General features: G+C 44.4%; 1 protein-coding gene across 4 annotated transcripts in view; it reads right to left on the bottom strand.

The window, feature by feature from the left end:
• Window positions 1-12,966, bottom strand: part of XPO6 (exportin 6) — a 55,989-nt gene that overhangs the window by 22,005 nt on the left and 21,018 nt on the right. For 3 of the 4 annotated variants that reach the window (XM_086621923.1, XM_086621922.1, XM_086621924.1), the window contains exons 4-7: window positions 12,254-12,451; window positions 9,436-9,595; window positions 8,956-9,033; window positions 3,233-3,686 (exon numbers count right to left, since the gene is read on the bottom strand). In XM_086621923.1, the coding sequence (XP_086478049.1) occupies window positions 3,233-3,686; window positions 8,956-9,033; window positions 9,436-9,595; window positions 12,254-12,451 (890 nt within the window). Of the gene's footprint in view, window positions 1-3,091; window positions 3,122-3,232; window positions 3,687-8,955; window positions 9,034-9,435; window positions 9,596-12,253; window positions 12,452-12,966 lie in introns of all 4 variants that reach the window. The other variant, XM_086621921.1, reaches the window with a different exon arrangement.

Consider the following 12,966-nt stretch of genomic DNA (forward strand, 5'->3'; position numbering starts at 1 on the left):
CAACTTTAATATTCAGATAAATATAACTGAGTTCAATCAGGCCTGCAAATAAGCACAATCCCCCCCCACCCTAGAGAAATAAGTGTTTAATAGCAAGGGTCATCTTACTGGTGTAGATAGGATTAGTGAAATCAACTGTACCACTGAGGAATTCAGCTGGAAGCAAGAAGTTAAGGCAGGAGTTAGCGATACACAGGTTAAACATTTACACGAGGTAGTGGGAGAGCCACGGAGTTGAGAGCTGGAAAGGATGATTTCTTCCCCAGTGCAGATCAACTGTCTAAAACCTTCTGAACTGAGCCCAGGCTTTTTGATTGAATTAAGACTATAAAGACAAATCTTCCTCCAAAGCATAGGACTACTCAATGCTTGGGACTGTACAAAGTGAAGACCCAAAAAGGAGCCTGCTACCAGAATTTCAGGGGAGTCCAAACAAGAGCACAACCTCGGTTCAAGCACTGGTGGGTTCTCAAGTACGTGACCGGGGAAAAATTACAAAGACCACAGTGGAGTGAGCTTTTATTGTGGAGTAAGATCAAGCCCTGCACAACATGGGCTTCATCAAGGTTAGAAATTGTCTTCATATCTATACAGAAAGGTGTTAAATACTCCCTCAGTACACAGGATCCACACATTCCAACATCATACACAAACAGCAAGAGCTCTGGCCATCCGGTGGCTATAGAGGCTGTACGTGCAGAGCAGCTCATCCTTCCCATATGGTAAGAGCTCTGAAGTGCAAGAGTGCTCCAAGTTTTGCTTTTAAATAAAAAGTTAGGCTTAGCAGAGTTGCAGACACGCTTGAACAGTCTGGTTGTACCGTGCTGCCTCGCTCTCCCCTTCTGCAAACTCCTGATTTCTTTTTTTGTGGGGAGGTGGGGGAAACCCCCACTCTTTCTAATGAAAACTCACTCAAGACCAGAAGCATCACCAGCTAACAAAGAGCCGCAGCACTGTTGGTTGTTACGAGCCTACAAAAGCCGCACAATACTTTGAATATGCAAAAAGATTACATTTCCTTTTTATTTGGCACTGCCTACTTGACAAGACATCGCTAAACATGCCTGATCCCTGACTGAACACTTCAGAAGGAAAGCTAGCAAAAAATAAGGAGTCCAGACCCAAACACTGCCTCCAATTTTCTTCATTTTTATTTTCTAAAGAGCCTCTGATCTGAGACCCATGAAATTCTTACTTAGCCCTTCGCTCGGCCAGCCCAAAGCTCCTTCTGCAACCACCCGCACCGCTGCTTGTGTCCTTACGAGCCATTTCTCACATTTAAAGCCAAACACAAATTTGCAAGTGGACAAACACAGTTTAAGTTTACTCATTCTGGATTAGTCTGGCAGAACCAACCATTCAAAACCACACTGATTTTGTAAACAGAACAAAAATAACCAGCACCACAAGAGGAAGGGAAAGGACAGACCTGGGGCAAGCAGGTTCTGAAGATGGCAATCTACCCACGGTAGTTCCTTCAGTTTTTGTTCAGGATTTTGTTAGCCCAAGCCAGGACGACACTTTCATGCGGTAAGTTCTTTAGTTTTGGACATAAAAGTATAGCTATGCCCTTAAGTGACAAAAGGAAAATCCTAGCATCCTTTTCCACCGAAAAGACAGAATCGGCTCAGCAAGAGCTCCACTCCCCAGAAGCCAGCTAGATTTTTCCAGTCTCCAGAACATCTCAGTTACATCCCTATTTCGGACCTTAGCAACGAATAAAGAGGGGTCTCACAACGACAGACACCAACAATCTCTCCGGATAACATGTCTAAGGAGCAGAACATAACGATACGGCGATACCATCCCTGTGAAGACCAACACAGCTACAGACCTCCCACAGCCCCACCAGTGAGGGCTACTTGCTGATGTCTTCCATAAAAGAAAGGCTAAAGTTAAAAAAGGGATTGTGAGCTTCCAAGAGAGCTTTTCTGAAATCCAGAGCGTAACCCTTGGCTCTCTGTGCACCCCTCTCGTATGAAAAGGTGGTGGGTTCCTACCATCCCAGAACATGTGGCATTTCTGGGAAGCGAGTGATACTGAGTTAGTCGAAAAACGAGCAAGTAGAATTCACCGTTCAACAGAAGTCACGATGAATCTACCTTTGCTATCCCACAGTTATACGTGCATCTAAAGATCTGGAAAAAGGGAATTTTACAGAAGAAACATGCAAGTCATCTCCACAAACAGACCCACATTTTTTTTCCTAAATTTGTTTTTTCTGTTAAGTGGATATGAAAAAAAACCCTAAAAAGCTCAAAAGCCTTGCCGTCAAATCTGGGAATAGAAATATTGCAAACAGCAGTGCCAGAAATTTATTTCCACCATCAATACGTGTAGGAATACACTGAGCACATTCGCACAGTCGCGATCTATTTGCCAACGTCAGCCAAGGGCACGCGCGACGACAGGCGGCATCGAGTCGTCACCTCTTCCACCACCCTGCCAACACGTGGAGTCAACCACTCAACACAACAGCAAGACAAGTCTCACTTTCCTTCCTACGAGTGAGAATATCCGATATAAAAAAAGGCGAGTAGGCAACAAGGATAGTAGTGACTTTCTGGAAAGTGACAGCATGTGGCCTCCCAAGATGCGGCCGCTTCCCAGCTGCCTCTGGACAAGCACACGGGACAGCCTCTGCAGCGGAACCATTCTCCACTGCTGGGGATGGAGTTCCTCCAAGCTGTCTTTTGGTGGTGTTTAAAAATAATAAAAAAAAAAAGGTAAAAAAAAGCGCAATCAGAAATCGTCACATCTCAACAAAGGGTGGGAAACGACTTCTGGTTTGTTTCAAGTCATGACTCGCGGAATATCTACCCACTCTTTGTACGTTTGAGTTCAGGCAGAGAAGGCAGATACCGACCCGGAAAGGGAATACTGCAATGCCTTTACCTCACTGAGCCTCTTCTGTTCTCTGTTACAACTGAACGCAGGGCAGGTTCAGCTCTTGTGCCACCTCAGACCTGCAGTCAAACAGCAACGAACGGGGGAAAGGGGAGGAAGAGGACAGGAAAGAACACAAACCTGGGCCAACACGGTCCCTTAGCAAACTCAGCCCCTTACCAGAACCTTACCTGTGGGCACCTACCTTTCTGCCCGTCTCCCCCAGCACAGTACTCTGAAAAAAAGGCGATTAGACACACCATGCATGACCGCAAAATTAATAAAGACAGTCCTTTAGAAAGCAAGAGGCCCTAGCACAGCTGCTTAGCTGTTTGGTTGCTCTTACCTTTCATCCAGTTCCTCTAGCCGGCTCTTCACCGTATGGGCATTGTTCTCCTTGGTAATCTTCTGCAGGAGGTAGAAAGTCTGCTGGAACATCCGTAGCAAATACTCTTCAAACTCCATAGGCACACAGTTCTTAGACATCAGTTCGTTGATGCACGACATAGCCAAGACGCCAAGTCGGCCACGCTCCTGCCCCAACACCGAGTTCTGGCTGCTGCCGTTGACAGAAGACATCTTCCGCACGCGGGTGTCGCAGCCGAAGCGAGCAAAGTGAAAAATGGTGGTAAGGAGTGACGGGGTGATACTAGTAGACAAAGGGATCCAGCTGAAGAGGTGTGCCAGGCACTCCAGTGCCAGGGAACATATGTATTCGCTTTCTGTATCGAGGATGGGGATTGGCTGGTTCAATAATTTGGCCGCACTGGGACTCTGCAACAGGCTACTTAACAGGTCACCTAGGAAACAAAGCACACATCTCGTTATAAATTAGGGCAATTACCTTCAAACGGTGCAACTGCCAGCCCCAGCCATATGGCAAAAGCCACCAGAGCCTCTGGCATGCAGCAAGCCAGTGTGCAAAGATTAGTCCGAGATGAACTAGCCATTCTTGTATTTTCTGAACTTTTGTTCAGATAACAGCAAGGCCATGGGGTGTATTTTAGGAACTTATTGTAAAATTCAATCCCCTCACAAGGTGGAGCATCCTTGATGTAAGCTTGCACAAGTTCTCCGGCACATCCATGTTACACCGAACCTTGGCAGAGCTGCTTCTGCTCGCGTATGACAGCTCGTGGATGATGCAAGACCAGATGTCCTGAGTCAGACCAAAAAGCCCACTGAGTACGGTACCTTTTCTCAGTGACCAAAAGCCCAGATCACATCAGCCAGGTGGGGTTTGAAGAATTCTGCAAAGCCTTAGGATTTATTTTCCATTAATTTATCCAGTCTCCAGCTGAAGCCACATAAACTTAACATTGGCAACGTCCTGTGACAGAGTTCCACAGCTGAACTGCACATTGCGTCAAGATGGTTTTTGTTTGGAGCCCTGTCAGCTGCTAGTCTCGTTTCCTACCTCCTGTACTCAAAGATGGAAAAGAAATAATCACCTTCCATGTGTCACTCAAGAGGTTTCTGTTGCAGCTCCTCGCTCTCGATTTCTTTGAGAGAATGAAGAGTACTGCTTTTCTTGTTACTTACACGGAAGCCATTCCATACGCTCAATCATCTTTACTGCCCTTCTGCAAAGCTTTTTGTTCTACTCTACACCTATTGACATAGGAAGACCAGAACTGCAGCTGCTGCTCAAGGCGTAGATGAATCCTTATTCCACGCAGAACCACAGCAGTTATCTGGTTATGACTGCTACTGATCTGAAGTTTTGTGCCATGATCTGGTATAACGCTCAGAAGCTAATCCTGTCTACTGAAGGCGAGTCTGAAGTCCATGATTTGGCATGAGATGAGTATTGCTCTCCCTGCCCCAATGCCGGTTATCCTTACCCGCATTGCATTTCACCTTCCATTGCCCAGACATGCAAGATCTTTCTGCAAATCTTCAGTCATACCTTCTTTTCACTATTCCAACCATCTCAGTGCTGTCAGCAAGCCTCTTTGTCTCTCTACTGAGCTCTTTTCCCAGGTCTAACAAGTATGTCCATGAGCACAGTCCCAAGCAGTACTCCAGAGGTGACCTCCCCGGTGATGGCAAGAGGGGACCGTTTCCACTTACCTTTTATCTCCTACCTTCTAATCAATTAATCAACAACGCAGAGACTCCTCTTATCTCTGATTGCCTTTGCTTGCTCGAAAGCTTTTAGCAAGAAGCCTTCTTGAAAGCTTTATGGAAATCCAAGCAGACACCACCAGCTAGGCTGCCCTTCCCAAAGACACTGTTCACTAACTTGCAGGTTTCCACAGACCACATGCTGAAAACCTATTCACCTTCCCCAAGTGACTCAGCCCACTTCTCTTCCTTGAGTGCAAATAACCTCTGCACCTTTAGAAATCCACAGGCACTCACTATGTTACAGAATTTCAACTTCTCCCCAGAAAATCAGTCATTTTTTTTCAGAAAGTGAAATGACCCAACACACTAGTGGTAAAAAAAAAAAAAACAGATATGATTTACTGAGCTAATTCCAAAGTACTCAAAAGCGTGCATGATGAACAGATTCCTCTTAAGTCTCCATTTTTCATCAAGATAGATGTCTTATATCACTAAATTCATGAATCCCTGTCAAATCTTATCGTTCTTTCTCCTCCACTCCAGAAATTTGAGGCATCATGCTACTTCAGCCAAACTGGATAACCCTGGACTTAGTCTTAATATTAAAACCAGCCCCATGGTGACATTCACAACTATATATATGCTATAGTGGAAGACCTGCTTCCATTGTGCTTTTACAGAAGCAGACAAGCTTCTTTCACATGTCTGATCCAGCAAACTCCACAAAACCAATGAGAATCAGAGATTTTTATCTTTTAATCCATCAACACAAGAAAGTGTAAATTAGATTCCCGTAACTCGGCAGCAGTTGGTCTGAATGCCTTACACACAGTTAAATTACCGAAGCTCAGAGTTTAAGGGATTTTAAGCTATATTTGGTGTCTTTGCAAATAGTTGATAAACTTACAGGATCAACTGCATTCATGCACAAGGAGAAATTCTCGGGGAGGGTCTGGGATCAGGCTAGTTCTGCAGAAGTGAGCAGCAGCAAACATTTCTCTTACTCATTTATTTACCATACGGGAGTGAATATGCCTAAGGAAGGGATCCATCAAGTAAAGAGCTATAAATCATGCAAAGACAACATATGGAGGCTGAAAGATTATTGCTGAGTAAATTCTATATCGATGCAATAACCCAAATGTTTCCCAAAATAGGACATTATCAGAGTTCCTCTGCTTAAGTGGTATGAGAAATGAGTTCAACATCGTCTTCGAGTGCTATTTAAAAACTACGCAAGACTTGCAAGTCACCGTTTCACTTTGCTGCGCTGTGCAAAAAAAGGAAGCATAGACTTTCCAAGTTCCTAAAGAGATTTTGGCTCTGATGGAAGATATTAAACATTTATAGGGACTCTGAATCTTATTTTGCCTTTTGGAACACCTTTAATTTCACCTGAAAGCAAAGAGAAAAAGGCCCTGGCCTCGTCTAAGCAACAAAAAAGTTCAAGCATCGCGAGTAAAGACAAATATTTTGTTGCATGAATGAAACTCCAATGGTAAAAAGAGTTGGTCAGCTTACAGATTTCATGAATTTTAAGGAAAGAGCAACAATGAACATCTCCAGTGCTGAATTTCATGGTAGTTTCATTAAACCCATGTCTGTCCCATGGTTCACCTTCCAATCATGCATTCATCTCTGCCTGTGGATAAAGACCAGTAGATGTGTGATGCCACAACTGCCACTCACTGCTACTGACTTGTGTGTCCGGCTTCAAGCCCCGTAGGTTCTCCGTGTTAGCAACCCCATCAGTGCTCCTACTCTGCTCCGTGAATCTTCTGACTGATCATATCACCAAATCGTGGCCCAAGAGACATTTGGTTCATAAAGAAAAAAGTCCTTCACAACATATAAAAAGTGGCCAAGAGGGAAGCACTCAGTGCTCTTCCTTTTGGACTTCAAGAACTTGAAGCACAACTGGTATGAACACAGAGAGAGTAGTTAAGGCAGAGCACCGAAAAACAAACGGAGAAAGTGTCAAACAAACAAGTTTGCACAGGCAGGACTCAGTGAAATTAAGCCTGAACTTCTAAAGCAACCGTCAGCGTTGTCTTAATTACTAGCAATTATCTTGAAAAAACGCTGTGTAAGAAGTTTGTTCGTGTTCCCTGAAAGGGGAGAAAGGTAAGACCCAGAACAGACATGGCTGAGAAACATGATTTCAAGTCACAAAGTGAATGCACAGGTGGATGAAAAGCTGCCTCAGCACAAGCACCATCCATCGATTCATGGAGGAACTGAGAGGACATCTCAAAGAGGCTTCCACTGACAATCAGCCCAGAATATCTTCTACTGTTTTGGTTTTTTATTTTATTACAACTCCAGATGACAAAACAGATTTCAGTTGAAGTTATTAGCACCTCAGAACAAACCACTGTTAGTCTTTTCCGGGATAATTCTGGTGCGGTACCCGCTCCTGCAGGCACGGCCTTGGACGTGCCCGCATGAACCAGCACTGCTGGCGTGCGCCTGGGCTCACGGAGCAATCCGAGCTGCTTTGTACAAATACAGCATTATTATTAGCCACGGAGGCACTGGCTACCAACAGTTCACACTAACAGAAATCAACTTTTTACTGTGGAAGACCCCAATCTTCCTCAGCATCACACCCAAGAACCAAGCCTCTTGCTGCCAGGGTGGGTCAAGTTGGCACTTCTGCCCTCTCCAAGCAGCATGTTCGCTCTTGCCGAGTGATACTACAAGTCTTCTTCTTTTCTGTTAATATGAATCTCTTCAAACTTTTGCTAACTACAGCAAAATTGCTTCCCCCCTCCGCCAAGGAAATATTTCTTCCCATTTAAGTTTGTGCTTTGTGCATAAATATGGAAGTGTCTTAAGCAATTCTACAGGAAAGCAGCACTTGAAATTCTGCTCCAACTCAAACTTAAAGGTGGAAGTTTTAACACTAAGCAAAACATTAACGAAAGCTTATCAGTGAGCTGTCTTAAGCTGCCTGGGGCAATCTGGCCACAAGGAAGTGATCTGCAAGTCTCAATTAACCGTTTAAGGTCCCAAGGACAAGCGAGACAAAGGTACCTGATACAATGGCATGAACTCACAGAACACGCTGCACTGAGCACCACTCAGTATCACTGTGACCCTGGAGAAATAAATATCGGATCCACAAGGGTTTCAGCGTGACCCTGGAGAAATAAATATCAGATCCACAAGGGTTTCAGCTTCTCCCTGTGCACAACCAGGTATTACAGGTTTCCAGACCCTAAGCGCTTCCTTTTAAAAGCAGAGAGCCAAGATTAGAGCTTTTCAACAAAATATTGATTTCACTGCATCATGGTATTTCTTCTTGCTTTGTTTTCCAAGAAGGAAAGGAAAGGAACAAAGGAACCACGTTGGGTGAGCTGAATGTAACTACAACCCACATTACATCAAGGCACAAGAGAGGCTGGTAGACACCAAGATCAGCGTTATGTCTGGGGTGACCCTATACATCTATCCCCTGGTTATCCTTGTGTCAAGTACAAGGACATAAAAATATATTCTCTATTGTGAAGAAATCGTAAGAAATACAGATGTAAATGAGTTTAGATCAGATAAACACCCATGTAGAAGACTAACAGGAATACGTAGAAAACAAATTTCAGAATACACACACAACGTCCTAGCCACCTCTTTTTTTTCAGTTTTGCTCCACTCTGGCTTTTGATGTGCTTCGAGTTGAAATTCATAGAGGACAATGCCAACACACTGACACTAGAGCATTTTGCATTGACTCTTCAGAAAGCTTTTTTGCCATCTGAGGACAACAAGAAGATGTGTGCAATTTTCAAAGAGGTGGCATTTTCAGTGGGGCATCATCCCCTGCAGTAGAAATTGCTTCCTCATGTAAGGTTTGTCCTTCCAACCAGAAATTTGCTGGCCTATGAAAAGCTCTAGAAAAGGGTTATTACAAGAGGTTAGACAGTAAAAGAAGGAATCTATGTCTGATACTGCAAGTTTAAGTACATGGAAATATGATTTCGTAGCTTCAGCCATCCTTACCACTTTCTCCTGAAGTTGGGGATGGTGGTGGGGTGGCAGCAGTAACGCTGTGTTTGTCCCAGATGCTCTCCAAAATACCTGGCCAAAGAGAGATTTTTCAGAACAACCTGCTAAAAGACAGACCGATCTAACAAACCTAGTGGAAACTGCACGAGAACTTTGGCAGTACACATCTTCAGTGCTTTGACAAGGAACATTGTCTTCTCTTAGCGAGCCCACAGAAATTACCAAGTGCTTATACACACACACAATCTCAATCCCTGTTCATAAAGAGAGAGACAGAGGTAGCTACACGGCTGCTCTGCTCATAGTAAGCTGACCCAAATGCCTAAGGGTGGAGTTGAGTGCTCAAACTGCAGGAGCAGCCACTACATCACCCACACGTTGCTTCACTGAACCAAGAACATGCAAATCTGCTCGCTTCTTAGGGATGGTGCAGGAGGACATTTGTTTCAACACTGCAAGTGCCATAACTCGTACCTGTGAGGAGCCCAAGCACCGTTTGCACCTGGTCTAGGAGCAGCTTGCGTAGCTCTTCCTTCCGGGCTACGCTAAGATCTTCCCGCGGACACGCCAGTTCTTCCGAAGTAGTTTTCAACATGATCAGCCCCAGCGGAGTGGTCACGGGAGACTGAATTAACTGAGAGGAAAAGGCATGAATGTGACACGTGATGGTAACGCTCCGCAAAGCTGCCAGCGGACAAACAGGGGGTTAGTAACGCTACTAGGGGTTTACAAGCGCTTCAAGACTGCAGGAGCATCAGTTCCCACAGCTCGCAGCGCTGCACGCTGAGGGAGGAGAACTGCAAATATTCGATTTCCTGAGACATTAACTTGGGATGTTGCAACAGTTCAAGTACCATGAGAATCCTTGGGGTTTCAAGGGAGCTTTCATCATGTCATTGCGCACATTCGCTGCTCCAGCACGTTTACCAGTAACAGTTTGCTCCTTCTGTTTACGGCCCGATGCTGACATCATCCCTTCTCAGAATTGCCTCAGCACCAGCGGTTTCACCACGTAACAGGGCTGCCACCGCAGCCAGGCTCCGGGCAGGAGCCTGCACCATCAGCCAAGCAGTTCCCCATTAAAAAGCCGTTCCCTTCCCATACAAAGAGCTGCAGCCAGTATGGGATGACAGGGGAACACAGCTAAGTGGTACAAACTCTCCTCGCATCTGTATCGCATCTCGAACTGGGCGTCACGTTTACCCTAAAAAACGTGACTTCCACCAGGGACAGAATGTGCAGGAACAGGACCAGAGAAAGGAATGATTTTTGCCTTCGTTAGCTGCTGGGATATTACAGACACATTCAAGTGGGACAAAGTTTTATTTTCAGCTGAAATTCAATGCTGCTCGTATCTGTTTGACCTGGAACATCCAACACGATTTATGTACTACTCCCTCTAGAAGAAAAAGCCTAAAGCCAATCGCAATTACTACAAGTAATCCTTGAAGTCATAAATTCTGAAACACAGGCTGACCTCAGTCCTAATCTCCTTGACCCACCAAAACCAGAGACATGCTGAGTTAACACTGCCAAGGCTGGACAGTTTGGTGAAATACGTGGGAGGAAAAAGCCCATCTAAAGGCTCTTAGTCTAGATGTACATTGGCTTTCAGAAAGGAAGCACGATGGCACAGGAGCAGACAGCTAAAAAAGAAAATTAAATTAAATACACAACTTGTTAGTAAGTTGCAAGAGACTTAACATCTCTTTTCAGAATATTTTCAGACAATACCAGGAAGTTTAGCAATACCATGCACTGGCACTTCAGTAACGTCAAACAAATTCCGTACCTCTAAAGCAGCAGCATTTTCTATGTAAAATTATTAGTTATGCATAATGACAATACCAGAGTCCGAGTTACTTTTCTTCTCCACCCCTCTGACGGTTCAGCAGAAGTTTTAGAGACTGCTTAGAGTACTGGGATACGAGTTAGTGCTAAACAGTCAAACAATTGCTTCAGATTTTCTCAGAAGAAAGTCCTGAGAACGGATTAATCTGCAACTCTAAAAGCAAGTCATTCTGCTCCTGTGCTACTCCTTCATTTTGAGGTCCTGAAGTTCAGTATTAGTGTTTTTCTTCCACTTTCTCTGAACATTTTTGGAAGGTATCCGCTATAGGAATTAATTTATGGGAACATTTCCCTCTGAAGCTGAGTTCACAAGGAGAGGCTTAAGGAAAAATAGATACCCAAAGTGGGCTCTGCAATCACTGAAGATAACCTCCAAAGTGCTAGAAAAGCAGAAGCTCAGAAATTCAATTGCAGATCCAGGTGAAAGGAAAGCCAAAACTGTAAGCATAGACAGTTGTCTCAGAGTACTTAATGTCAAATTGACAATTCAGGAAAAAATTGCAGCATGTCATGCTACACGATTACAGAAAGCTATTTGAAAAAGGATTACACCAGTCAGTAACAAACTCTGGATGCCAAATTAGCATGTTTTAAACGTTGCAATTAATACCAGATCCATGTGCCTGAACAAATAAACTCCTGACATGCAGGGATTTGGATTTTTTTTTTTTTAAGTAACTGCCTTGTGGCTTTTCTGTGGCATAGCTGCAGTCAAATCATGTAATGATGTCAGCAGAAACAGGCTGTGCTGCACTTCAGTTTACACTCAGCTTCTTTAAGCCAATTACAAACAATTTTAAGAGAACTGGAAGCAAAGTACTCGAACCAAAAGTGGAGGTTTGCACCAGCTTCAGCAGGCAGCGAGCTGCCAGCCTGGCTCAGGCTTCACTGTGGAGACACCAAATTACAACCAGCACTCAGACTGACGCCGCTGTCTCAGCCAGGATCCTCGAGCACCGACTCTAGTCTTCCTGCAAGAGCCCTCAAACACCCCAACAGCATTCCATTAGTGATTTTACACGACGAGGTGCCCAAGATCTTGGGGTATCTTTGGAGATTTTTCACCTAATAGCCAACAGTCACATTCAGAAACTTCACTTCTGAGAATCATCCAGTGATGCATTCAAAGTTTTAATTGCTTTTTTCTTTAAAGAACAACCCACAACCCCCACGCTTTCAACAACTACTCCTAAATATTTCAAATTCAAAGTGCAGCTGATACTCGTTCAATAGTATCGTTCCTTTCTCAAAAAACTTACAACACTAGGAAGAAATGTAACAGCTAGGAAACTAAGGTTATTTGCAAAATTAAAAAGGAATTTAAGAAGCAGATTTGTTTTTCATGTAATTATTTAATCTTTGTCAAGGGAAGTCACTACTCAAGGAAACAAAGTAATGTGTCTCTGATTGAAACCAAGCTTTCCCTTTAGAAATATCTTACCTGCAAGATGTTAGTGAAAAAGTCATGGTAGAACATTGGCCAGTCTTGCCGGCCGATATCCACGATGACTTTGCAGAGCTTGTTCCTGATGAAGTAAGGCAGAGTTTTATGGTGAGCGAGCAGGAGCTTGGGCAGGCAGCTGCGGATCTCCATTTTGTCTTGAGACGGGACGCCAAGCCACATCTTATTGATTAGGTTCTGGAAAAGAAACAGACCTCCCAAATGAGCTCAGCTTAGACATGCTTCATGGAACTTCAACAGTGAGAGAACGTGGATACACAACGCGGTGACAGAGCACCAGGCAGAGCTGCTGCATCTTACGCCCCAGAATTGCCAGTGCCTGCCACAACATGCAGGTAGGGAAGAGGCTACAGCTTTCAAATCCACCTAGACCTCCCGCTGACCAAGCCTGGTCAGTCTGTAGTTCAACCTTCTCTGCTGCCGTGGGCAGACCTGCAGATAAGGAAACAAGCAAGCACTAGCAGGTTAAACAGAAGATGTTTCTGTTTTCATAGAGCTCTGACACAGGCTTGCTGGGCAAAAAACCGAAATTTAAGGTGTTTTCACTGCTCAGCACTCCAGTACCAACCCAGACATCTTTAACAACGTGTAGAGGTGAGGGTGTGCCAACCAAACTGGGCAGAACAAGGGTAAACCCCGCACCGGGAACTAACTTGGAATAAGCGTTGCTACCTAACGGGGTACTTGGGCAA

The sequence above is a fragment of the Tauraco erythrolophus genome, chromosome 17 (assembly GCF_009769465.1).
Source record: "Tauraco erythrolophus isolate bTauEry1 chromosome 17, bTauEry1.pri, whole genome shotgun sequence".
Lineage (NCBI taxonomy): Eukaryota > Metazoa > Chordata > Aves > Musophagiformes > Musophagidae > Tauraco > Tauraco erythrolophus.